The 27817-nt window shown below is 35.8% G+C and overlaps 3 protein-coding genes across 12 annotated transcripts in view; 1 reads left to right on the plus strand and 2 right to left on the minus strand.

Annotated features, from left to right (window-relative positions):
- Positions 1-7463, plus strand: part of setd1ba (SET domain containing 1B, histone lysine methyltransferase a) — a 38788-nt gene extending 31325 nt beyond the window's left edge. For all 9 annotated transcript variants that reach the window (XM_073914123.1, XM_073914119.1, NM_001045134.2 and 6 more), the window contains 4 exons: positions 360-485; positions 2465-2584; positions 2666-2803; positions 4811-7463. In XM_073914123.1, coding sequence (XP_073770224.1) covers positions 360-485; positions 2465-2584; positions 2666-2803; positions 4811-4984 — 558 coding nt within the window. In that variant the 3' untranslated portion in view covers positions 4985-7463. The remainder of the gene's footprint in view (positions 1-359; positions 486-2464; positions 2585-2665; positions 2804-4810) is intronic.
- The window catches only part of ess2 (ess-2 splicing factor homolog), a 779665-nt gene that overhangs the window by 684999 nt on the left and 66849 nt on the right, over positions 1-27817 (minus strand). The window lies entirely within an intron of this gene.
- car15 (carbonic anhydrase 15) lies at positions 11789-27382 on the minus strand. Of its 2 annotated transcripts, none has more exons than NM_001045139.1 (9): positions 23952-24053; positions 21787-21813; positions 21520-21696; positions 18861-19006; positions 16052-16144; positions 15902-15968; positions 15667-15827; positions 14368-14487; positions 11789-11906 (listed from the first exon to the last, which is right to left on the minus strand). In NM_001045139.1, the coding sequence occupies exons 1-9, from the start codon at positions 24010-24012 to the stop codon at positions 11892-11894; spliced, it is 867 nt and encodes a 288-aa protein (NP_001038604.1). In that variant the 5' UTR covers positions 24013-24053; the 3' UTR covers positions 11789-11891. The 2 variants fall into 2 exon arrangements, with proteins under 2 accessions (NP_001038604.1, XP_073770226.1); XM_073914125.1 differs by lacking the exon at positions 11789-11906 and adding an exon at positions 26348-27382 and having other exon boundaries at positions 13009-14487; positions 23952-25651.

Genomic DNA, 27817 nt, shown 5'->3' on the forward strand with positions numbered 1-27817 from the left:
CAATCAAAAAAAGTCATTATAATGGAAGTCAGTTGGGCTAAATCAGTCCCGAACATAACAAAAGGGAAGTCAATTTGCCCAGAGTTTATTGTTGAATTAAAAAAAAAAAAATCGAAGCATTTTCCCAAAATATGTGTCAAAATAAGATTTTGTCACCAAAAATCATTCCATTTGCTGAAACACAGAGAACAGTGTGGCCAAACTAAGACTCAAAATCCCACCAGAGAGGATGAAACCCTCTCCAACAGCACACAAGGGTTAATCTTGGTTTATGTAAAGTATTTTGGACTTACCTCTGTGTATGAAATGTGCTTTATGAATAAATCTGCCTGGCTTTAGACTAATGTGTTTTGTCATAGGGAAAGAGTATACCAGCGCAGCCCCAAGTGTCCACCAGAGCAGGTTCAGAGCGGCGGTCCGAACAGCGGCGCTTGCTGTCGTCCTTCAGCTGTGACAGTGATCTCCTCAAGTTCAACCAGCTCAAGGTAAGACAAGCACAAACCAAACTATTTACAGTACTGTGCAAAAGTCACTAGTATTTTCACCAAAGGTTAAAGTGGGTTATTTCTATAATTTTCTGTAGTATGTCAGTTTGAAATGTCAATTTACATTTACCAACATTATTTCTGTCATTAATTGTAATTATGCAGCATGAGATTGACAGGTGGATTGGTGCTGTGGCAGCATTAATGCGGTCGATGTACCGGTCTGTTGTGATAGAGAAGGAGCTGAGCCGAAAGGCAAAGCTCTCAATTTACCAGTCAATCTACGTTCCTACTCTCACCTATGGTCATGAGCTTTGGGTCATGACTGAAAGGACAACATCTCTGATACAAGCGGCCGAAATGAGTGTCCTTCGCAGGGTGGCAGGGCTCAGAGTAGAGCCACTGCTCCTGAACATTGAGAGAAGTCAGCTGAGGTTACTCGAGCATCTGTTTCGGATGCCTCCTGGAAGCCTACCTAGGGAGGTGTTCCAGGCATGTCCCACCTGGAGGAGACCTCAAGTAAGACACAGGACATGCTAGAGGGACTATGTCTCTCGGCTGGCCTGGGAACACCTCAGGATCCCCCCGGAGGAGTTGGATGAAGTGTCTGGGCAGAGGGAGGTCTGGGGTTCTGTCCGAAGACTGCTGCCCCCACGACCCAGCCCTGGAAAAGCAGTAGAAAATGAATGAATGAATGTATTTATGCAGTGAGATTAATGTCTGAGGGTAGGACTGTCACCTCACAGCAAGAAGGTTGCTAGTTCGAGTTCTGGCTCGATCAGTTAACATTTCTGTGTGGACTTCTCCTCGTATTGGCATGAGTTTCCTCCGGGTGCTCCAGTTTCCCCCGCAGTCCAAACACAAGCACTATAGACTGTTTCAATGTGGTCATGTCATTGGTCCATGAACATTTAATTTATAGGTTTTAATTTATAGTAGCCTAAGTTATTTATTAAAAATTGTGTATTTACTGAATTGGGCCTATATCCTAAAACATTTCTGCAGTGTTATGAATGTGTCAAAGTTATAAATGTGTGTGTATGTGTGTGTGTGTGTGTGTGTGTATATATATATATATATATATATATATATATATATATATATATATATATATATATATATATATATATATATATATATATATATATTGTTATTCCTATTATTATTATTATTAGGTAAGATATTGTTTTGTATTTCTTAATAAATGGCCTACTATAAATTAAAACTATTACCGGTATGATTTATATAAAAGATTACAATTGTGTTTTTTGTAAGTGGTCTTATGTTTTAGGATATAATATGGCATATTCCTGATAATATTTGTCAAGGAAACATACAGTAGGCCTTATATGTGGGACGATATAAAACGAGTGCATGTTTTTACCACAACTAATATTAGATTTTTAATTTATTTTTTTAAGTGTGTGTGTGTGTGTGTGTGTGTGTGTGTGTGTGTGTGTGTGTGTGTGTGTGTGTGTGTGTTAGTTAAACAGTTTGCACAAAGCTATGGGGATCATTATGGCGTCATTTTAGATGTTTTACATTATAACTAATGTGGTTTACACAATGGATCTGTGACAGAGAAACTACGGTTTTGGGAAACACTTGTCACTACATCGTTCTGTTCCCAAATGATGCATCATACTATAATAGTTCAGCCACGAGTTTTGTCGTTGTTTGGGAAATGCACCCAGGTCTTCATTGTTAATGAGAACTGGTTTTCAATTGACTTATCTGGTTAAATAAAGGTTATTATTAATAATCACACTGTATATAATTACAATTAAATGGCATAGTAATGTTTGGAAAGTCAATTGATATTTCAAACTGACATGCTACAGAAGAATATAGAAATAACCCACTTTTATCTATTTATTTTTTGTGTGAAAATACTAGTGGTCTAAGATTTTTGCACAGTACTGTAAATTTCGCAAACATGTATGAGCCAAGGCAACATCTGAGTCAAAATGTCTCCGCAGTTTCGTAAGAAGAAGATCCGCTTCTGTAGAAGTCACATTCATGACTGGGGATTGTTTGCCATGGAGCCTATTGCTGCTGATGAGATGGTTATTGAATACGTTGGCCAGAATATCCGACAGGTAAGCTTGAAGCTAACCAATATTTCAGAATCTTCATTTTTGAGTGCCCGGTTTGTAACTGTGTCCTGTCCTGATTTGCAGGTTATTGCAGACATGCGAGAGAAGCGCTATGAGGACGAAGGCATCGGTAGCAGCTACATGTTTCGTGTGGATCATGACACCATTATAGACGCAACCAAATGTGGCAACTTCGCTCGATTCATCAATCACAGTTGCAATGTGAGTTTATCTGTATGTGATTTGCATAGGGGCGACACGATGGCTTCTAGCAGGAAAGTCGCTGGTTCAAGTCCTGGCTGAACTCCGGTTTCCCCTACAGTCTAAACACATGAGCTTTGGGGGAATTGGATTAACTAAATTGGCCGTAGTGTATGAGTGTTTGTGAATGACAGTGAATGGATGTTTCCCAGTATTGGGTTGCAGCTGCAAGGCCATACGCTGTGTAAAACATATGCCGGAATAGTTGACTGTTCATTTCGCTGTGGTGACCCCTGATGAATAAAGAAACTAAACTGAAGGAAAATTAATAAATGTTTTGCATAGGGGTGCCAACGATTTCGAATCAGGTCCATTTTAATAGTTTAACTGCCTATAAAAAATCAGCATCTGGAATCAGTCATTAAAAATCAAGATTGGTGCATTACTAAATATTAGACACACATCTGATGCAGCTCCACAACTTCACGCACTGGGTTAAAGTAGGCTTTACAGTCTCCTTTACTTCCATTGTTTCTGTTCAGCGAATAGAACTCAACCAACCCCGTGACGTCAGACACAGCGACATTCCAAGATGACGGCGCCTTAGGTCTAAAAACCAATATTAAAACCAAATTATGATACTCTCAAAGTCTGCAGATTTTTACCAAAATTCTGCGCAGAAATAACAAACAATGTCCGCAGATTCTGTCTGGCCCTAGTTATCAGTCTCACACCAATTTTTTCCTTTTTCTGAAACTCTTGATAACGCCATTATCAAGTTCTTCTTAGGTTATTTTTATCAAATAGGATTGTAAAGAAATAATTAGTTGTACTCTCCCATTCACTGCGCTCAGATTTATACTTCTGCATCAAGCGTATGCGTATGGTCCGGCGCAACTTTTTAGAGCGGTCACATAGCCCTTGCCGTGGCTGACGCTGACACTGAATCCCTCCTCTCAAAAAAATAGAGCAAGCTCTGTGATTGGTTAGCTTGGTAGTGGTGACAAGTGTGGGTGGCGCGGAGAGCTGCGAGCCTGACGGAGCGAGTGTTTACAAATGTGGAGTCCTATAAAGGAGCTCCAGATGGAAACTGTTGTTTTGTATTTACCTTATGATTAAACTTGTTGCCAGTCCGGCAGTTCCCGAGTTTGAACTACTAGTACATTAAAGTAACGTTTCGAAAAAACAAAACACCCACTAAAGCCTGATTTATACTTCTGCGTCAGGTGACCCGCGTAACCCACGGCGCAGGCAACGCGCGTGGCTGTGCATTTATACTTCTGCGCGCTGTCTCTGCCGGTCTGCATTAACACTTCCGAAACGCTAGTTGGCAGTGAGGTGTAAATGTTCCTCTGTGTCGAGTTTCTTCGCTACTTTTTTGCATTTCCTGAATATTTCCGGGATGTACAAGTGGTCAAACTCGCTCATTTTGAGGCAGGAACTGGCGGATGTGCAACAACTTTAACTATGAGGTAAACACAAAACAAAACTTTCCATCCGGAGCTCCTTCACGGGACTCCACACTTGTAAACAATCGCTCGCGCGGCGTCGCGCCATTCGCGCGCCATCCGCGCGCCTCTCGGTCCCGCCCAGACTCGTCAGCGCTACCAAGCCGACCAATCACAGAGCTTATGCTACGCGTCGTTGCGACGTGTAGTTACATTTTTTGAGAGGTGCACGTCAGTGACGGCGATGGCCACGGCGAAGGGCTATGCGTCAGCGCCGTAGCATACGCCGGTGTTTGACGCAGAAGTATAAATCAGGCTTAAGAAACTTGACACAGAGGAACATATAAGGCTACTGCCAGCTAGCGTTTTGAAAATGTTATTGCAGAGCAACACACACATCACACAGAAGTATAAATGCACAACTATGTGCAAGGCAGGCGCCGTGCGTCACGCCGATCACTCGACGCAGAAGTATAACTCAGCCTTAAGTTTACACAACTATGACGACTTGCTAGCCAAATTCCCGGAATTGGGAACAGGCATAACCCACACTGATCATGTCCTCCTTTCTGTTCTCCAGCCAAACTGTTATGCCAAGGTCATCACTGTGGAGTCGCAGAAAAAGATCGTCATATACTCCCGGCAGCCAATCAATGTTAACGAGGAGATCACCTACGACTACAAGTTCCCCATCGAGGACGAGAAGATACCGTGCCTGTGTGGTGCCGAGAACTGCAGGGGAACGTTGAACTAACCCCAGCGGACCATAGGTGAGAACTTAAACACGCACTGCCCCACAACAAGCCCAGACGCCACGTCTTCTGGAGCGACAGAGGAACGGTGGATGAAACCAAACGCATCCACTGGATGTAACGTGCAGCTAAGCCTCTGGGACTTCTTCTTCTTTTTGTACTTTTCTCATGATTGTTTACGAATTACAGGTGCTCTTTCAAGCATAAGAAATGAGTTTTCTACCACTCTTCCATTGACCTCAATAGAAACGGATTTCTATTTTCCCCCAAATATGTATGGGCGCTAAGTTTGACTGCCCATTTGGCACAGTCTGTCTTCGAATCTCCTTTTCTTCCATGGTTTGCTTACGGCGAGACCTCCCGTCATCCTCTTGAACACTTTAAGCTGCTCAAAATGATTTCCACACGCACAACAATCTAAATTCATTCATTTCCTAGACGTTCCTAGAGTTCATTGTCAGAATTCAATGGTTAAGCATTCATCGTGACACTAACCAACGCTGGGGGTAATCGGATCAGTTGTCTTCAGTTTGCAGAACATTCAACAAAAGCACACACACCTGCGCCGGCCACAAAACAAATGAGAAGAGAAGGTCCACGTCTCAGGCAAATTTACACAAAGCGAATAAACGCACCTACATTATTATTACAGCCAGAGCTCTGCGGCGTCAGCAAATCACTCATGACTTTTTTGTGTTTCCTTGTTTGTTTTAAGAAGCAAACGCAAATCAACACAAAAGCAACACACTACAGTTTAATCTTTCATCATCCGGGCTCATTTGAGTGTATCTGCTGCCCCCTAGCTTTTGTATAGTGTAACTGCAGAACGCTGCTCGACTGATTTCAGATTCCTGCTTAGTATTAACTCTGCGTTATCACATCGTTTCACTAAAGATTTTGTGTTGTTTCTTGCCTAAACATCTATAAATTCTTAAAGCAAGTAGCATTTTCTGGACTAGCAAAATATATTGTGTTTTAAGAAAAAATATGACTGAATTAAGCAAGTTTTTGCATAAAACAAGCTTAATAATGTGCAAATGTGGCAAGCTAAATAATCTTACGTCAAAATGAGGAACACGATTATTTTGCTTATCATGTTTTAACGCCAAGCCTCACTTCATTTTGATGTATGTCTTAAAACAAGACAATATGTTTTGCTTGTCAAGAAAATGCTTCTTAATTTTAACCCATTTTAGATATCTGGACTTGAAACAAGACACAAAACCCAAGCAGTGAATAGATAAACATGTAGAGATCCGATTGGCATCATGCATACATCCAGTCACTGCAGAGCTTGTCCATCATGGAGAGAATTTCACTAATATAATGCTGCTATTCTAACACAAATCTCCATCCTTTCACTTTACGATGGCTAAATCCCAATTAGCTTGGGTTTATTTTGTATTAGGCATTCTCTGCGAGCACCAAATGAAAAAAAGATGCTCGATTTGAAGTGTACCTGGAGTATTAGAAATGTCCGAAAAATCAACAATACGGTGCCAAAAGATCGACTTCAGTCACAGCTCCATGGGTAAAGCTTTTTCCACTAGTCTTCTCCTGTTTGTGTATGTTTGTATGAATGACATAAGCTCACTGGTACTTCAGGCGGCCCTCTCGAGGTGCTCTTTGCTCAGTATTTACAGCCTCATTCGGCCAAATTTCCCTTTGAAAGCATTCGCTGTGCTTTTCTTTGTGATTCTCTTGGTCATGTTTATTAATGCACTAGAGGCTTGCAACAACCCATCAAGCCCAAACGGCACTCACAAAACTCACAAGCTATGAAACGTGTGCTTTTATAAGTAAATCACTCACAGGGTAAGGTCTCCCCCGATTTATGTTCTCCTTTTTCTTTTTAAATATGTTTATATTGTACAGGTTATGATGATGGTTTGTATAAAGGAATGAGGCTTTTTTTTATCTTGACGGGGAGTGATGATGATGACGATGCATCGTTCTGCTTTTACGAGCGACAGACGGAGTATTTAAAATGACAATTTTTCAGGGATCGTTGTACGAAAAAAAAGGGGTTGAATAGCTAATTTAAAGAAATTGATGCATCTTGTACATAAACAGATTTGTACTTCCTTTTTGAAAGATTGTTTCTTGTAGAAACGTCTTTTTTTGGCCCATTTTCCTTTGGATTCTTATGTGTAAATACTTTAACTGTGAATATATAAATATAAATATATATATTTTTGTTCCTGAGGATTTGCTACAGCGTCACAGCTCGGAAAGGTCTACGGGATGGCGAGTACAGAGAGCTGGTGGCAGTATTTTCAGCTTGTGTCAAGCTTTATTTTTTATTTTTTGGGTTGTAAATTCTATGAAAATCTGTTTGCAGTGTCAGAGGGGGGGAAAGCATTATCTTTCAGAAATGGCAAGGGGCATTAGGTGAAATTGGCCTTTATCCCCGGTCTATTTATTATACCACAAATGTATGGAAAAAAAATCATGGAAAAAATAAAGGATTTTTTTTTCAAATGCGTCGTTCCAGAGCTGATCTTTAAATCATCATGTTTTCAGTATTTGGAGTCCGTTCCTGTATATGGAGTTTGCAGCAGTAGGAGGAGAGACTATAATGATGGATTAATGTGATTGTATTTTTCTTCTTCTTCCTCTGGTGTTTTATAAAGGTTTGTTAGACCAATGATAAGGCACTTTTCCGCCACCTACTGATTTGGAGTGTGGAATGTGCAGAGTTTGGAAAGAAAATGACATATACACTCACTGGCCACTTTATTAGGTACACATTACTAGTACCAGGTTGGACCCTTTTTTCCTTTAGAACTGCTTAATCCTTCATGTCATAGATTCATCAAGGTACTGGAAATAATGCTCAGAGATTTTACTCCACATTGACATGATAGCACTAGGCAATTGCTGCAGATTTGTCGGCTGCACATCCATGATGCCAATCTCCGGTTCCACCACATTCTAAAGGTGCTTTATTGGATTAAGATATGGTGACTGTGGAGGCCATTTGAGTACAGTGAACTCATTGTCATGTTCAAGAAACCAGTCTGAGATGATTCACGCTTCATCACATGGTGTGTTATCCTGCTGGAAGTAGACATCAGAAGATGTTACACTGTGGTCATAAAGGGATGGACATGGTCAGCAACAACAATACTCAGGTAAGCTCTTGAGTTCAAATTTACTTAAAGCTGCATTGATTTATATTTGCTGATGTTTGAATGCTTTTTTGCTAGGAGATTTAACGTTACCCCTTAGTTTCTTTCAACACCTAATCTTTGAAGTTTACAAAGTGTTTAAAAGCATTTAGAAATAGATATTAATGTAAATAAAAGCTATAGGCACAGATCATGTTAATTTTTAACAATTAATCTTTTTAAATAAATCATTCTAGTAAAAAATGTTTATAGAAAAACGTATTTAGCATAGTAAAAAGAAGCTGAGGCAGTTGATACTATCATACTAAATATACGACGCCATCGGACATACGCACAAATTAGCATTTTATTTAAACTAATTATTTAGAGTTAAAACATTTAAAGTAAATATTATTAATCATTCTAACTGATTATGTTTTAAAAGCAACCAACGTTATTTATCCAGATAAATAAAACGTGCCTAAAATGAGCTTCTTTCCATCTCCCCTCCCCCGCGTGGTTGTTATGACTTGGTATCGTCCAGGTGAATAAATACGCAGCACGCGCTAATTGACCGCTCGTTTGTCAGTCGAAAGTCGTGACGAGCAGACAACTGATCTCCAGTCAAACGTCGACCGAAACACGACGATAAACCTTGTAAGTGTGCAATCCACACCTCAAACAAAGTCCTAAAATTGATTAATAAAGCCCTAATGGCATCAAATTGAGACTGTGTGGCGTTTTTACCTACTTAAACCTTAATTATACGGTAGAAAACGCAAGGGGTTAAGCATGTGTGGCAATTTGTTAACTGCATAAACCTTACATATTCGATATAAAACCAAATCAAATTAAAAAGTGATTAAATTACGAGAATTAACTTTGTATTTATTACAGTAAAAATAGTCTAGTCGTCAGTATGAAAGAATGTTAATGTAGTTTTTATTTTCAAGAGCAGCACAACACATTACAATAAAAATACATGCAAGGGGGTAGGAATAAATAAAATACAAATATACAAGATATACATATCTAATACCTAAATAGTCTTGGGTTGGACCCCCTTTTACCTTCAGAACTGCCTCAATCCTTCGTGGCATAGATTCAATATGTTTGTGGGTTTTGTAATATTAGAATTTCATGCCTTTGCCCTGAAAAATAATATCTATATATATATATATGTACATGTACACTCATGGGCCACTTTATTAGGTACACCTTACTACATTATAGAGTTCACAAATTCGTAAAGTGTGTAAGGCTTTCTTGTTTAGAGAGTCTCTGACATTGGTAAAAAATAAATAAATAAATAAAAAAAAACCCTCGAATTTCAGTCACCGATACTTAAAAATGAGGTTTCTTATTAGTAAATTTACATTTATGAGTGTAAATTTAGTTTATTAAATTTAGTATATTAAATAAAAACTTTTCTTTTTGATTTGGATAAACACTACAGTGCTCAGTGTATACAAGTACACCCTCACAAATTGATCTTTTAAATTCATATTTTTAATAGGAAGCTCTACAGTATTATATTAGTGCATATGCATTAGATTAGTCAGTACTGAAGCCAAAACTAGAGCTTATCTAAGAAAATAACTTACGATAACAGTCCAAAAACTAGTACAGCTAGTTTAATATGTTATAGAAAATATTAAATACAAATTTAATCAAGAGAAGCAAAAAAATGTGGGAAATTTTTATTGAAATTTTGTAGGTTTTAGTTTTTTGCAATATTTTGCTTGAACTTAGTTGTATTGTCTTCCAATTTGGCAAAGCAGTGGCGCAGTAGGTGGTGCTGTTGCCTCACAGCGAGAAGGTCGCTGGTTCAAACTTTGGCTCAGTTGGTGTTTCTGTGTGGAGTTTGCATGTTCTCCTTGCCTTCGCGTGGGTTTCCTCCGGATGCTCCGGTTTCCCCCACAGTCCAAAGACATGCGGTACAGGTGAATTGGGTAGGCTAAATTTTCTATAGTGTGTGAATGTGTGTGTAGATGTTTCCCAGGGATGGGTTGCGGCTGGAAGGGCATCCACTGCAAAAAAGCTTGCTGGATAAGTTGGCGGTTCTTTCTGCTGTGGCGACCCCGGATTAATAAAGGGACTAAGCTGACAAGAAAATGAATGAATGAACATCTTTCAATTTCTAAAGATGTTTGGTTACTAAAATATAATTTGAATAAATATATCTGTTTATCAAACCTGTTTTGTTTCAATGCTCCTAAATACATTGCCTATATTCACTGCGAAATGGAGAGAAATATTCATTATCTAAATTGGCTTACTCAATTATGCACTGTAAGTGTAACACTAGGTGTGTGTGTGTGTGTGTGTGTGTGTGTGTGTGTGTGTGAATAGGAATACGCCTAATTAAAAAGGGATAGTTCACCCAAAATTGAACATGTTGTCATTTACTCATCCTCCGCTTTTTTTAAACAGTTTAAAATTAAGTTTTGCTCAGTCTATTTTTGTTGTTTCATTTTCATATTCATGTGTGAATTTTAACGATAAGTCTTGTTTCAGTGTTTAATAAAGAGTTGAAAATTACTTCTATATTATTCATCATAGTACTATTTTTTTTTAAATAGTACTAATATTCTGTACTAATAACTTTTGTGTTGTATTTCTTGACCATTGCTTGTTTATAATTGAATAACTTTTTAATTTATTTGTATTATTAGTTGTGATATTGTGTGTATATATATAGTTTAAAGCATAATACCTAAAATTAATAATGATAAAATGTATTTGTCTAGCTACCATTTTAACAGAAAAATTGGAGTTGAATGTTATACGCTGTCAAAAATATCCATAAGTTAGCAAATTTCCATATTTTGTGAATTCTTTTTGTTTGTTTATTTATGCTGTTGAATTGTGGGATCTTGATCTTTCTTCTGACAACTTCTAACCTTAAGTGACTTTTATGAACATTTTTATTAGATTAAAGCGATGTATTGTCTGGTTTGGTGTTGTATATTACACTACAAAAACCTTATAATAAACCACCAGTACATTTTGTGTTATTTTATAGACTTATTTCTCTATTTCTTATACATTATATTATTTCAGACTACTAAAATGTAAATAAAAGCCACTTTGTTAAACTGTAGAGCTCAATTTTCAATGTTACAAGTCGACAGAGCAGAGATCAACATCCTATAATGCAATATACAACCGTAAAAAAAAAAAAAAAAACACTTGTGAAATTGTGTGAAATAATAATTGTTAATTAACAGATATTGTTTACAACATAGTTAAGCTTAAAAGTGATTGTAAAGTGTTGCCAGCTTCACTAAAGCACCATAATTTATTGGCAGGTAATCTTTAATGAGCTCCACTTCAGAATCTGAGGCTGAAATAGTGACTGCTTTGTTCTGTCAGAGAGCACCAGGGAATGACCTCACCGACTGGATTAGCAAACCTAGAAACCTCGAAAGAGACCAAAACAAGGGCTCTTTGTGCGATTGAGCAGCCTCCCAGTGTCAGTAACAGGACGTGGAGGGTTTGACCACTACAACAACCTGCTTGTGTGAGTGAACCAGTCAGAATAGACAAACACACACTGAAAACAATGTCATTTTATTTGACAAGACTTTATCATTTGTAAAAACGACACTTTGGACTTGAGTCAAACTACTGCTAGCTCTGCTACTGTATATACAGTGGAAGTCAGAATGATTCGCCCTCCTGTGAATTTTCTTTTACAAATATTTCCCAAATGATGTTCAACAGAGTGAAGATATTTTCACAGTATTTGCGATAATATGTTTTCTTCTAGAGAAACTCTTATTTGTTTTTTTTCCGGCTAGAATAAAAGCAGCTTTAATTATTTTAAAAAGCATTTTAAGGTCAATATTATTAGCCCCCTTAAGCAATATTTGTTTGGATATTCTACAGAACAAACCACTGTTATACAATGACTTGTCTAATTACCGTAACTTTACCTTAATTAACCTAGTCAAACATTTAAATGCCACTTAAAGCTGAATACTAGTGTCTTGAACAATATCTAGTCAAATATTATGGTGAAAAGAAATCGGTTGTTAAAAATAAGACCTTAACAAGGGATGCACGATATATCGGAGGCCATATAGTTTTCTGCCGATATATGCTATTTTTAGGATTATCGTTATCAGTCTGATGTCAAAATTAGGCTGTTATCTTCAAGCCAATATATTACGTAATTGTACAGAACTGCCTGCCTCGCGCATGCGTGTGTAGAACTTGTTCAGTCTTGTCCAGTGTACAGAATAATTAACATTACACCCCCCATGACATATGAAGCATAAACATATATTTAAAAAAAAAGACAATATTTACGTTTTTACAAAGTCTATGTCAAGAATATATAGGTTAGAGATGAAAATTTACAAACTTAAAATGCTAAAATACCAAGAGTCTTAAGATAGGTCCTCATGTGGTTTCAGCTCTTTTCTGTGAAGTTTTAAGACGTAATAGCTCCATTTAAATGACATAAAGCAGCTCATTCAACCATCTTTTATAACAGGGAGCCTTTGGAGATTTCCAATTAAGTAAGATCATTTTTTAGCTGTAATCATGCCAACCATCAGGGCTTGCTGTTGGATTGATGGAAAGGTGTCCATTACATTAGAATTTCCCAAAAATAGCCAAATTGTAGTCAGGCTAGATTTTGGTTCCATAAGCACTGGAAAACAATTCAATGCTGCGTTTTCTAAATTAATATTATCTGTGTTATCTTTTCACTTGTATGGTGGCTCTGAACTGTCCTCTCAAAACGCATTTTCAGACATTACATATTTGTACTGTATGTACATCACGGTAATACCTTTTATTCAAGATAATTTGAGCTGGTTTCAGCTCTTTATTCTTTAATTTTCATTGTATTTGAAAGGCGCTATATAAGAATAAATTATTATTATTAATATAATTTTTATTTAAACTATTTATTTTACTTGTTTGTTAATTAAATCTCATTTTGTTATTTAACCTATTATTTTTATGCAACAGTCAAATTGCATGCTAATTTGCTATGCGAAGAAAAGGAAATCATTTATTTTTGGCATGCTGATTTATGTGAAATCGTGAATATATCTATATAATCACCTTTCAAATTTGAAATTATTGCTTTGAGTAGACTATCATGAGAACAGTTCACACTTTCATGAAGTTTTAAAATAAAATCAGTTGTTTACTCTATAAAAATATAACATTTTTAAATATTTATCGGCAGATATATCGGTTATCGGCCTACAAATCTTGAGTTATCGATATCAGCCAAAAACAATTCATTATGGTGAATTCCTAATTAAAACTAATGTTGAAAAAAAAAACCTTCATTCCATTAAACAGAAATTGAAGAAATGAATATACAGGAGGGCGAATAATTCTGACTTCAACTTTACATCGACTAGTTTGTCTCCTGAGGTAAGTTTGTATTTTTCACAGAATGATTATAACACTATCAGAGGTGCATGTACAGTATTACACCCTACCCCCCTCTCATCCCCTATTCTGCACTACTATTTATCATCTACAGTTATTTTTACTGTAACTTGTTGTTTAGTGTGATTTGTATTGTAAGGATATATTTACATGTTTGCACTGAGTATTGAGATGCTCTTAATCTCATCACACATGCATTAACCATTTCAATGTGGCGATATCATTGGCCAATAAACATTTCCAGCATGTTATCAAACTATTTCATAACTGTAATAAGAGGCAATTCAATCATAACCTAATGTTAAAACAAATTTCTTAACATTATTTATCAATATGTGGCTCTTTTTGGATTCTCGGAAAGCTGTAGAAATTATAAATGTAGAACAGGAAATATGTCAGGACCATTGTTTTTGTTTACGTCCCTCAAAATGGTCTATATAAATATACATTGTATATATGTACAGTGACAATAAAATGTAATCTGTTGTATTATTAGCTCCACTTGTAGCGTGAAATCTATACAGTGAGCTGAAATTCAGTCTTTCTTCTAGGTATCAGTTGAAATCCCTTTAAGATTCTTTCGTGTAGGACTAGGGAAAAGCCTTTTGTAATACCAGAATCATATTGAGTGTTTCTGGTACTAAGAGTTTTTTGCTTATTTCTCATGTAAGATGTAAATTCCATCCAACTGTACAGTCCACTGAAAACATTTTCATCTGTGTCAGAAATTAAATATGGCGCTACACTGATTACGGTCTATATGCAAAATGCTAAATCTTTAATAACAGATATACAATTACAGACACAGAATTAAAACAGGCAAGAGAGGAAACTCCATTGGTGAGCAGCTTGGCATCTTTTGAGGCGTACACGGGGCGACTGTAGGTTGGGTGAATGTGTCTGTAGTTGTCATGCAGAAGAGCCTGGATTTCTGCTTCTTCCTCCGTGGAATAAATCCCGCTTACAAACTGCTCGAACTGACCAAAAAAAAAAAAACAAGCAAATCAATATACTTAAATTATTTCTTCACAAACATACCAAAAATCTGCACACAACATATTCTACATGACAGTATTCTTGCATTAAATTTAATATGCTGTTGTGATTTAATGTAATATGGGGTAATATTATTTTTGCAGAAGATGCAGCACTCTGTAAGCATGCATTGTGTGTTTTTGTTTTACTAATCAGGGTTAAACACTAAGGATTTTTTCTACTGGCCCAATTGTAAGACTTGGGATGTCTGAATATCACGTTTAACAACTATAGTGAGACGTGATCCTGCAGTACATCTTCGATAAACTGTCCGACGTGCACTGCTCACTGGAGCTCAGAGAAATGCATGGCAGTGCAAAAAAAATTTTTGAGAGGTGTTTTGACAGTTCAGAGCCACCGTACAAGCGAAAAGCAAAATACTGATAATAATACTTTAGAAAATTTGTCATAGAGTCGTCCCATTTGGCGTTTTAGATTCTTTTTGAACATGATAAACATCACGTGTGCTCATTATAAATATGCAGATCAAACTAAATACAATCTTACATCAACAATACAAGGCAAGCAAAGCGTTAATAATAGCAAATAATCTAATTATATAACAAACAACCCAACAAGTTGTTTAGCATGTGTGCATTGCTGCTATTATGTTTACATATATAATATTTTTCCAGAGGCGATTTAAACCAAAATACCCAATAACACTCTATCAAACATATTTACAATGATAAGGATTATGGTTACTGAGTTATTAACGCACAATGTGAGGAAAGCTCTGTTGTAGTGCACTGGACAAGTCTGAACAAGTTCGATCCACGTGCAAGGCAGCCAGTACTGTACGATTATGTAATCTATCAGCCTAATTTTGACATCGGATCAATATCGGTAACATTAAAAATAGCCTTTATCGGCCGATAACGATGTGGTCGCCGATATATTGTGCATCCCTAGTAATAACGTAACGCAGCCCGGCTTACTGAAATCATATGACCTTGCCAATTTGATTCGTTCTCCGAAACGCTGCATCGAAGCAAAAAGTTTGTAAAGGTTTCAAAGCTTCATGAAGCAGTGGTTCGAAAGTGACCATCACTTATTTTTTGCCGTATACTAGACTATAAGGGTGTGATGCAAGCAGTTTGATCAACTTTAAGATGACTTACCTGAGCCCATGAAATATACACAGGCACTTCATAAATGGTCCACAAAACCACCTCTGAACAGGGTGGCGTTGTGAGGCTGCCGTGATAACGATAATACTGCGTCAGGTTGTTCTGAGGTAACAAGTTCACCAACGGGAATGGTTTGATCGACTTTGTTTGTCCTACAAGAACATTTAAATCCATGGATTAAACTTTCAAATATACTGGAATATACAAACATACTGCATTGACTGACCTTTGTAGGCAACATAAGAAAGTGCACTTGAGATGGACTGGAAGTTTTCATTGTGCAGATAAGTCACCTGCAGTAGAGTATTAAAGATGAGGGTGATTGATGCTGATGAAATAGAGATGAGATGCTCTTTCAGGTAGAGCTACGTCTTACGTCAACAAATACTCCAAGCACAGCAATGCCGGTTGGGTCTTCAAGTGCAGACGTCAAGTTTGGATGCGTGGATTTGATGTTCACTATGTGCATCTGCACACAAACAACATGAGCAAACACTGAAAATGTATTCAGTCAGAATTATTCGCCGCATTTTTGTATTTTTCAAACATTTCCTAAATGATGTTTAACAGATTCAGGAAATTTTCACAGTATTTCCCATAATATTTTTTCTTCTGGAGAAAGTCTTATTTGTTTTATTTTGACTAGAATAAAAGTAGTTTTTAACACCATATTAAGGTCAATATTATTAGCCCCCTTTAAGCAATATTTTTTCGATTTTCTACAGCAGGAGTCCTTAAACTTTTCAGCCCACGACCCCTAAAATAACAATCCCAGTAACTCGCAACCCCCAAATTCCTCTGAGGAGGTTATAAATATACAAATTTTGCGCACACAACAATAGCCCCATTAAACACCAGCATATTAAAAACACAAAAAACAGTCTAACAACCATATCATTTTTTATAGTAATTTATTTATTAGTTTAAGTGTTAACCTTAGCTAAAGAGACTGGTGGACACAATGTTTTCAGCATAAGTTTACGCTTGGTTTATTTTTGGAGACCGCCACTCAGAGATCACTCTTAATGCTCAGTTGTGGCCTGTATTTCTTTATTTTAATGCCATAAAGGTATCAGAAAGTTTTACCTTGTGCTATAAAAATCAATCTGCTGAACCTGACGCTATTGCTGTGTTGTTAATCTAAAGTAAACACAAATCCTAGAAAACAAATTATTGAAAGGCTGATGGCTTTTCATTTGAATGTTGATGCTTTTTTATTATTAAAAACTACTATTTTATCTTTAGTAGGTTATGGATAAAATATGGGGATTCTAACAGTGTAATAAAATTTATTGTCCGCGCAATAGCCTAGTGGTTAGCGCGCCAACATATGGTGTAATAGCATGTCAGGGCGTTGCGAGTTCGAATCCTGGCTCGACGACATTTCCCTACCCTACTCCCTGTCTCTCTCTCCCACTTTGCTTCCTGTCTCAATACTGTCCTATCTAATAATAAAGGCCAAAAAAAAACTTTTAAAAATCTATATATGATAATAATAATAAAAATAATACAATTTAATTTGACTTTTGAAAATCACCAAGCGACTCCCTGTCATTGTCCCGACCCTCACTTGGGGAACCACTGGTCTACAGAACAAACCACTGTTATACAATGACTTAACTAATTAACTTTAACCTAATTAACCTAGTTAAACCTTTAAATGTCACTTTAAGCTGAATACTAGTGTCTTAAAGAATATCTAGTCAACTTTTATGTGCTGTCATCATGGCAAAGAAAAGAAATCAGGGTAACACTTTATAATAACTACACACTATAAATCATTTATTAAGCATTAGCAAATAGTGAATTTATTATCTGTTAAGCATTAACTCTACATTAATAAACGTTAGTAAGCCGTTTATAACTGCAGCTACAAATGCTCTATTCTTGACTTATAAGCACCCATATAATGTGGTTAATAATTGTATTTTCATACTTGGTTAATGATTTATTTTTCATTACTAAATTAAGTATCGAATTATTTACACTGTTATTTATAACTGTTTGTATTTAAGAGTAGTTGAGGGTTTTTAGGATCATTCAGAATGAGTTAGTAAATGATTAATAAACTATTGAAATCAACATTTATATGTCTTATTATTCAGGCATATACTAATAGTTAACTAATATGTTAGTAAATGCTTTATTAACTCAACTTCATGCAGTTTTGTGACCTAATCTAAAGTGAGGACTATTCATGCTTTATAAATCCCTTATAAATGACTATTAAAGGCTCAGTATCAAATGAACGATAATCTGTGCAATCTTTCTGAAAAGTAAAATTAATGTAAAGTTTAAACAATGCTGAATAACAGGAGTGTCAAAATATGACATCCAACTGGATAAAACAACAACAATATAATCATCTAACATTATAATAATGTTTAAACTCAATAGTGATTCTATTTTAGATCAGGTTGCAAAGATTTATTTTTCATTTGAAGTACAGTTTCATTTGTGTATCTTCAAAGGAAGAGAAATGAATAATGTCTTTTCCTGTTTAGAATTTAACTGAGCCTTTATTTGTCATTTATAAGGGATTTATAAAGCATGAAAAGTCCTCACTTTAGATTAGGTCACAAAACTGCATGAAGTTGAGTTAATAAAGCATTTATTAACATACATAGTAACCATTAATATATGCCTGAATAATAAGATATATAAATGTTGATTTCAATAGTTTATTAATCATTTACTAACTCATTCTGAATGGTCCTGAAAACCCTCAACTACTCTTAAATACAAACAGTTTGTAAATAATTAGATACTTAATTTAGTAATGAAAAATAAATCATTAACTAAGTATGAAAATACAATTATTAACCACATTATATGGGTGCTTATAAGTCAAGAATAGAGCATTTGTAGCTGCAGTTATAACCTGCTTACTAACACTTATTAATGTAGAGTTAATGCTTAACAGATAATAAATTCACTATTTGCTAATGCTTAATAAATGATTTATAGTGTGTAGTTATTATAAAGTGTTACCGAAATCAGTTATTAGAAATTAGTTATTAAAACTATTATGTTAAAACAATGTGTTGAAAAATTCTCTTTATTAAACAGAAATTGGGGGAAACAATATATAGGGAGACTAATAATTCAGGAGGGCTAGTCATTCTGACTTCAACTGTATGTAACGGTTAGCTTACACTAGATATTGACCAAACGAAGGCACAAACCTCCATAGGAAACCTGAGGTGGTCGAGGGTGTGTTCAGACCCATTTGAGGAGACGCTTCCCCAGTGGAAATGCAGCTGGAAGGTGCGATAAGTTGCAGGAAGACCTCCGCCACTGACCTGCATACCGTCACCAACCTCCAGCACAACTGCACACCAGACACACAACTCCAATTAGAAACAGTGGAGACATGGATTATTCCAACTTCCTGAAGACACTTGAAGCAACAACTTTCTAAAAGTCAATGAATTGCATTATTGTGCACATTAATTTTCCTTGAGGGATATTTAAAGTTCTTGTGAAGTGCTTTGAACTGTGCATTTTTCATTTGATGTTTGACGTAATGGAGAGAGCATGGGGCATATTGTAGCCCATCCCCTTTAAAAAACAGCCAATAGCGTTTAGTTTTTATCACAGCTCTGCCAGGGAAAGTGGTTGAGCTCAAGCACATCAAATGAAAAGCAAATGAGAAGGGGGCGGGGCATGTCAGGAGAGTATTTGATTGGCCAGAAGATTAATAATAATAATAATAATAACATTATACAGATGCAGATTGTCATGAATAAACAAAAAAAAAAAAAAAAAATAATAGAGAAAGCACAGGGAAACCGATTTAATTATATCATTATCAGTGCTTTATGGTTGTGCAATGTTATATCACTGAGGCTTTCTGATTTGTGGAATTATCTGTACAGCAGCTAATTTTTTAGGCACAAATTTTGCTATTTAACCCGTAATCATTGTCTTTCATATAAGTAAGTCAATGCTATGGAAGTCAATGGTTACCGGATTCCAACATTCTTCAAAATATCTTCTTTTGTGGTCAGTAGATGAAACTCAAACAGGTTTGGAACAAGTGCAGGGTGAGTAAACGATGACAGAATTGTAAAACTCTAGCATTTAAATATTTGATATTTAGCAATTCACTTTAAATTTTGTACACTCTAAAAAATATTGTTTAGACAAAACAAAAAAAATTAACGCAACAGTTTGCATTAATATATTTAAGTTACGACAACATCTGACAAAATGAGGTTCAGACAACAACTTTATTGTTTGCCAAATCTTTTCCTCTTCAATCAGAGGCATTTTTACTTAGCATAAACTCCATTTTTTTAAGTTGAGAACTCAAAAAAATAAGTTGTTTCAAATAGTTTTTTTTGAAAACAAATCAGTGTTTTGTGCGTGATTGCATGGTTTTAAGTTTAGAACCTAGAGTAGCTGTAATTGTTCAATTTTTTTTTAAAGCAAATTTACTGTTCATGCTTGTATGAAATACATTTAACAACAGCATTTTTGTTTTTCAGTAATTTGTTTTTTATAAAAAAGGTTTTTATTGTTTTACAAAACAAAAACGTGTAGTGTTCCATATTATCAGTATAAAAACAGCAAAAAACATCAGTGAAAAAATACAAAACAACTCCATTAGTGTGGAAAAATTGAGCTATCAACCCAATTTCTTTGGGTTGCTACAAGTTAAATATTGTTTAAAAGTAAGTGACATTTTTGTTTACTTTTAAATTAGCCGAATTTTAAATTGATGTAATTTTCAATATTTTCCTGTTTTGAAAACTTAATAAAATTATTCTGGCAATTTAAAAGTCTTAATCTAATCAGCATTTTTAAAATTTTAAGTTACAATAATGTATTAAACTATGCAGTGGTAACAGACCTCTTGAGTTATTTTTTAGAGTGTAGATGTAATTATTTATGCATTCACAGTGCCTCATTGAAGCTGTTAAGGTCCACCTTTTAATGAAAATCTTCATTGAGTTTATTAATTTATTTAAATGTGTGTAAATATCTTTATTTATTCTGTTTTTATAATAATTTCAGTAATATCACTCAATAAAATCAAAATGGGTATAATATTCCTGTACTATGCAGATTGTAAATAGTTTTAGTAGATATATCATATAAGAAGGGATCTAATCAATACCTATATCTATAACAAACAAGTGGATCTAATTGGATTTGCACTGAAAACATTAAGAGGCGACACTGTGGCTCAGTGGTTAGCACTGTCGCCTCGCAGCAATAAGGTCGCTGGTTTGAGCCCTGAACTCAGTTGGCATTTCTGTGTGTTTGCATGAGTTTGCATGTTCTCCCTGTGTTTGGTTTCCTCCGGGTGCTCAACAGTACAAACACATGCGCTATAGAAGAATTGAATAAGCCGTATTGTGTGAATGAGAGTGTATGGGTGTTTCCCAGTACTGGGTTGCAGATGGAAGGTCATCCGCTGTGTAAAACATATGTTGGATAAGTTGGCGGTTCATTCCGCTGTGGCCACCCCTGATGAATAAAGGGACCAAGCTGAAGGAACATGAATGAAAACCGTTTGTAGAGGAATATTTCAGTAGATATATCATATGAGAGACTTGCTTTGTTTACCAAACAAGTGGACCTAATTGGATTTGCTTTATAAATATTAAATAAATGTCTTTAGTATCTATACTCAAAAACATTCTGCATATATCCACATATTTTGTATATAAAACTCTGTGCAGAAATAAAAAATAAACACCTGTAGATTCTGTCTGGCTCTGCTCATGGCTTACGATGTAATAAATGATGATAATTAAATTGAATAAAGACTTTTCTAAAACCCCAATGCAGAAAAAAACCCTATTCTAAACAAGACCTAATGTAGAGTTTCTGTACCCGAGTGTCCCTGGTTCGTCAGCCACCATTGACCTTTATGAGTCAGATTAAAGCCATGGAGCTGCAGAGAGTCCAGCGAGTGGTTCTTCATCAGATGATGGTCCAGGTTGATGGGCGAATGATGGCTGTCCAGAAGCGGATGACAGGAAGGATAACTGTCTCCCCATGCATATGGATCTGACAACAACATTATGGCCTTGTTTAAGCTCATCACAACAGAAATAGCATGTTTGAATAACGCATGATTGCTTTCGCTCATGAACTCACCACAGTGGTCCTCGTCATAACAAAAGTCTGAGGACAAATATTCAAATCAATATCAAATATTCATCACATTTAAATCAAAAACTAAAAGAACGGTTGGGTTGTTTTAACTCAGTGTTGGGTCAGATATGGACAATCCCAAACGTTGGGTTAAAAAGTGTTTGTATTGATATTTCATATTGAACTTGGAGTTTCATTCCGTTAATGAAACTAAATATGAATAATAAAAATGTCAACATTATTTAATTTTATTTGTCCATAAATGAGACTATAAATATAAATCTAATAAAAATAATCATCATTTTTTAATTGATTATTGTTCATAAATGAGACTAAAATCCATAATTGAGACTAAATAAAAATAATGCAAAACCAACATTTTTTATTAGATTTTTGTCCATAGATGAGACAAAATTCCATAATTGAATCTAAATAAACTAATAAATTTGTCAATATTCTGTAATTGATTTCTTTGTCCATAAATGAGACTAATTTCATTAATAAAACTAAATAAAAATAATGCAAAACCAACATTTTTAATTGATTGTTTGTCCATAATTGACACTAAATAAAACTAATAAAATATCAATATTCTTTTATTGATTATTGTTCATAAATAAGACTAAATTCCATAAGTTGCATTAAATAAAAATAATCAAATATCAACATTCTTTGTGATTCTTTTTCCAAAAAATTTACTAAAATTCATTTATAAAACTAAATAAAAATAATACAAAGTCAACATTTTTAAAATTAATTAATAATTTTTTTGTCCATAAATCGGACTAAATAAAATATTAAATGGATTTCTTTGTCCATAAATGAAACTAAATTCCTTAATGAAGATTAAATATAAAGAATAAAAAATCAACATGCTTTAATTGATTTCTTTTGCCCATAACTGAGTCTAAATAAAACTAATAAAAATATCATCATTTTTTATAGATTTTTTTGTCCATAGATGATACAAAATTCCACAATTGAGACTAAATAAAACTAATAAAAATATTACTTGCTTTAATTGATTTCTTTGTCCATAAATGAGACTAAATAAAAATAATAAAAATACTAACTTGCTTTGATTTCTTTGTCCATAAATGAGACTAATTTCATTAATAAAACTAAATAGAAATATTGCAAAATCAACATTTTTTATAGATTTTTTTTCCACAATTGACACCAAATAAAACTAATAAAACATCAATGTTCTTTTATTGATTATTGTTTATAAATGAGACTAAATTCCACAAATTACATTAAATAAAAGTAATACAAATATCAACATTCTTTGTGATTCTTTTTCCAAAAAATTTACTAAAATTCATTTATAAAACTAAATAAAAATAATACAAAGTCAACATTTTTTAAATTAATTAATTTATTTTTTGTCCATAGATGGGACTAAATAAAATATTAAATGGATTTCTTTGTCCATAAATAAAACTAAATTCCATAATTAAGATTAAATATAAAGAATAAAAATTCAACATGCTTTAATTGATTTTTGTCCATAAATGAGACTAAATTCCATAATTAAAACTTAATAAAATGTCCAAATAATTTAATAATGATTTTTTGTCCATGTCATCAGACATCAAGGCGGTTTGTACTTTATAAAAACAATATGCCAACATCAAATTAAAGATCAAACAATCCAAATATTGGTCTGTAGTTGAAGTTTCTGAACATCACACACTCGAAAATGATCAAATTTAACCTTTATTTAGATGTTTTTTGTTTTATATTCTGCGCATGATTAGAACAGACTAGACATTATAATGGACAGACATCATTTAAAAGAAAAATTTGCGATCAATTTTAACATTAATGTGTAAATGCAATCCTTCTCTACATTTTTATATGGTTCTTTAGCATTTTCAGTGGTTTTATTCGCATTTAATGCTATGTTTGACATGGTTTCACTGAAATGTCAAACATTTTTTAATAAATGTGAATAAAACCACTGAGAATTGAGCTTCTGTGTCTGCAGCAAAGTGCTGCCATGCCTCTCTTCAGTGTAGTGGATAGTGTTCAAATCAGAACAAGCTTGAACCCAGCAAATTGGGTGGAAAAGTGATGAATAAATGGAAAAATTGACCCAGCATTGAGTTAAAACAACCCAGCATTTTTTGTTTCAAAGTGTAAACAGTGAATCTGCCGTCACTCACCATCATCAGTGCGTGCCAATAAAAGCACGGACATCATCAGCATCAGTATCATCATCACCATCAGTAAACAGGCTCCCGCCGCTCCTGGACTCCAAACAATCCAAAACGTAAAGAAGTGCTGCGTTTAAATAGAGATGGAGGTAGGATGTCAGGGGTTTTTTTTTTTCTTCCTCTGACTGTGCTCATTTGAGCGTGTCGCTGCCGCTGCGCTCGTCCCCAGACTCACACAAATAACAGTTGTTGAACGAGGAACCGGAGAAATGAACACTGAGAGCATCTGCAATCAGGAGAAAGAGAGAGAGAGAGAGAGGATACAGACAGAATGACTTACAGAGATTAAATACAGTGGAGACATTCTAGATCAGTCGATCAATAATTAAAATGACTATTAAAACGTTTACATTTAGACGCTTTTGTCCAATGTAACACAATTGAGGAGGCATTCAGTAATTCAACAAGAAGAAGCAATACACACAACAAGTGCTGATTATACAAACAAACTGTTAGTGCCCAGAGAATTTAGTGCTACAATAAGGAGGGGAGGCTGTTTCTTTTATAATAGAGAGAAGAGTGTTTCTGCTGGTGGTTTGTCAAGCCCACTCACCTGTATGAGGCACACTTCATAAATGCACAATGTTTTATTTTATCATTTCTTCATTGTGAAAATGTACCCCGATTTCTGGAAAGCGCCAAATATGTCCCTGGAGGTACTTTTATTTTTTATTTATTTTTTATTTATTTATTTTTTTGCAGTTTTTGTTTTCTTGAATCCACCAGAGGCCGCTGTGTACTCTTTTTCAGATGTCAAATTTCTCTTGTGAAAGCCATTCACGCCTGCTGTTCCCCCGTAAACCCACCAGAGGCCACTGTCAACTGACTGACCAATGGACTGACTCGCCCTCCTCTGTCCCTAAACCCAACCAATAGTGTTTTCAAAAGCAATCTAGAAAAAGAAAAGCCCTCTACTGATTTTTACCACATTGTCAGATTTGACCACATTCTTACCTTGTTATTTACTTATTTATTTATTTTTTTGGCTTCTGTTTTTTTTCTTACCTCCTTTCTGGAACCGTTCTTCACCAGACTCGAACCCCATTGTTGTGGTTCACGTCTCAAATCCTGTGACGTACGCGGCGAGCCATTGGACAAACTGGTAACGGCGGAAAAGCAGTCCATACGGAGGTAAGAAAAAAAATTTCTCCATCATTTATTAATTTTCCTTTGGGTTAGTCTCTTTATTCATCAGGGGTGACCACACTGAAATGAACCACCAGCTTATCCAACATGTTTTACACAGCAGATGCCCTTCCAGCTACAACCCAGTACTGGGTAGCATCCATACACACTTATTCACACACTCATACACTACAGCCAATTTAGTTAACTCAATTCCCCTATTACGCATGTGTTTGGACTGTGGGGGAAACCAGAGCACCCGCAGGAAACCCACACGAACACGGGGGGAGAACATGCAAACTCCACACAGAAATGACAACTAACCCAGCCGACCTTCTTGCTGTGTGGCGACAGTGCTCACCACTGAGCCACCGCGCTGCCCTAGTGCCCTACTCATATGGTTTTAAACCATTGGGCTCTATTTTAACAATCTGAAGCTCATGGTGCAAAAGCATTAAGGGTGTCCAAATCCACTTCTGCTATTTTAAGGATGGACAAAAATGTTCTGCACTCTGGCGCATGGTCTAATGCTGCGTTCACACCAGACGCGGAACGCGCGTCAAGCGTGAAGGATTTACATGTTGTCAATGCAAACGCGCGAATAGACATCCTGTGGCGCGGTGCGAATAGCGCGATACACGAATTGAGCATTTTGCGCGTTTGACGTGCTTAACGAGCGTTTCGCGTTAACCAATCAGAAGCTTGCTCTTGTGGGGGCGTGATTGTGACGTAGAACCTGTTGTTGGAGTCCTGGGGGAAATCCTCCAGGCGACATCGACAACAAGTCATCAAACTGGGCTGGGCTCAGTCAGAAGCACCGCTGAAAGCCTCCATCATCCAGGTTCAGTTTCTGGAGGAGTTTATGAGCTCTCAGAGCTGAATGCACCTCTGAAAGAATCTAGTGGACTCTGACACAGCCCTAAACGTATCGGCGCTGTTTTTCAGTCTCCATAAAGCACATAAACACTGTTATTTTCTCAATAAAATCCATGTTAGCCATTTAGCAACGAAGCTACAGTCACCGGGCAGACAGAAGCCCTGCCCATCACGCGAATCCGCGTCTGTTCTGAAGTGAATTTGACACGCGAATGAAGCGGATTTCACGCCTGAATGAAGCGGGGTTTGACACGCGAATGAAGCGAGTAAACTCAAATGTTTACGCAGCAATTTACGTGCGAATATCGCGATTTATCCGCGCGTTCCGCGTCTGGTGTGAACACATCAAAACAGGGTTGTGTTTATTCTCTCAATGAGTTCTGGCTGTGTTTTGAGCATAACGTGTATTAAACCAATCAGAGTCTCATCTCACATTTCCTTTAAGAGTCTGTTGTGTCGCGCCATGGGGCATTTGCTATTTACATGGCGGACTTTGTAAGTGTAAATACTGAACTCTTCACTAGTGGGAAACCAAAAATTAAAACAGTTAAACAGAGCATCTGCAGCGCGAGGTTAAAGAACGAGCCTCCTCCATTCAGCCTCTTTACTTTCACTTTACTTTTACTCTTTACTCCTTTACTTTGGTGAAGTTAGAAAACGGTGGAAACTCACTCCACTGAAGACATCCATTAGTCTACATATTTACTTTTGTTTGTTTAATGCAGAGATTTGCTTCAAACTATTTCTAAATTCAGTTTTAATCTCCAGCAAATGAATAAATGAACAATAATAATGAAGTGTGGTCAGAAAACTGAGCTATATCCAAACACACCCAGTTCTTATGCCCCATATGGTAATGCAGTCGTCTCCAAAACCCCACAGATAGACAAATCTAAGCTTGTTTTTATTAAAAGAAATATAAATTTGAATATAATAAATAATACTGCTAATAATAATAACATTAAACTAATGCAAAGTGTCATGAATAAACTGAAAAAGCCCCCCGAGGTGAAGAAGGCATGGAGGCAGTGGTTTTTAGATTTATGTAGAAAATAATAATATTGGTAACAATTGAATCCCTTAATTGGGCGTTCGCGTGGGTTTCCTCTCGGTGTTGTTCCCTCACAAATCCAAAGACAATCGGTACAGGTAAATCGGATAAGCTAAATTGTCCGTAGTATGTGTGCGAATAAATGTGTATAGTTGTTTTCCAGTGATGGGTTGCAGCTGAAAGGGCATCCGCTGCGTAAAACATATGCTGGATAAGTTGGCGGTTCATTCCGCTGTGGCCACCCCTGATCAATAAAGGGACCAAGCTGAAGTAAAATGGATGAATGCAGTTTGTAAAGTAATATTTTAGTAGATATGTCACATGGGTGAATTGCTTTGTTTACAAAACAAGTGGACCTTATTGGATTTGCTTTATAAATATTAAATAAATTACCCATGATTAATAAAGGGACTAAGCCGAAAAGAAAATTAATTAATAATCCTGTAATTGTTTTCATCTGTAAAGATATTTGCACATGCTGTACCTCCTGTGTGTATTAAGCAATGTGTAAGCGTTTAAGGCGCACAACTTACATGCTCTCAATTGTGCGATCTATTTCAGTTTCTCAAAATAGCAACGCACCAACAATGCGCCTTAACACACCTCCTTTCTAGACCCGCACACTCATGAGTCCAAAAAGTAGCGCAAATGGATTTACTATTTAGTGAAGTTTTTAAACTAATTTCGAGAGGAGCACGTGATATAATTGACTGCAGCTGGCCACCTATCTACACTCATTAGTTAGCCAATCAGATCTATCCTA

This window comes from Danio rerio, chromosome 10 (genome assembly GCF_049306965.1).
Source record: "Danio rerio strain Tuebingen ecotype United States chromosome 10, GRCz12tu, whole genome shotgun sequence".
Lineage (NCBI taxonomy): Eukaryota > Metazoa > Chordata > Actinopteri > Cypriniformes > Danionidae > Danio > Danio rerio.

Bases quoted from the DNA above. Each gene is read 5' to 3' on its own strand.
- car15 (XM_073914125.1), bottom strand. From the start codon at position 24,012: ATGGTGATGATGATACTGATGCTGATGATGTCCGTGCTTTTATTGGCA. The intron at 21,814-23,951 runs GTGAGTGACGGC...ATTTGTCCTCAG, and splicing joins ATTGGCACGCACTGATGATG to ACTTTTGTTATGACGAGGAC. The intron at 16,145-18,860 runs GTTTGTGCCTTC...GTTTGTGTGCAG, and splicing joins ACCTCAGGTTTCCTATGGAG to ATGCACATAGTGAACATCAA.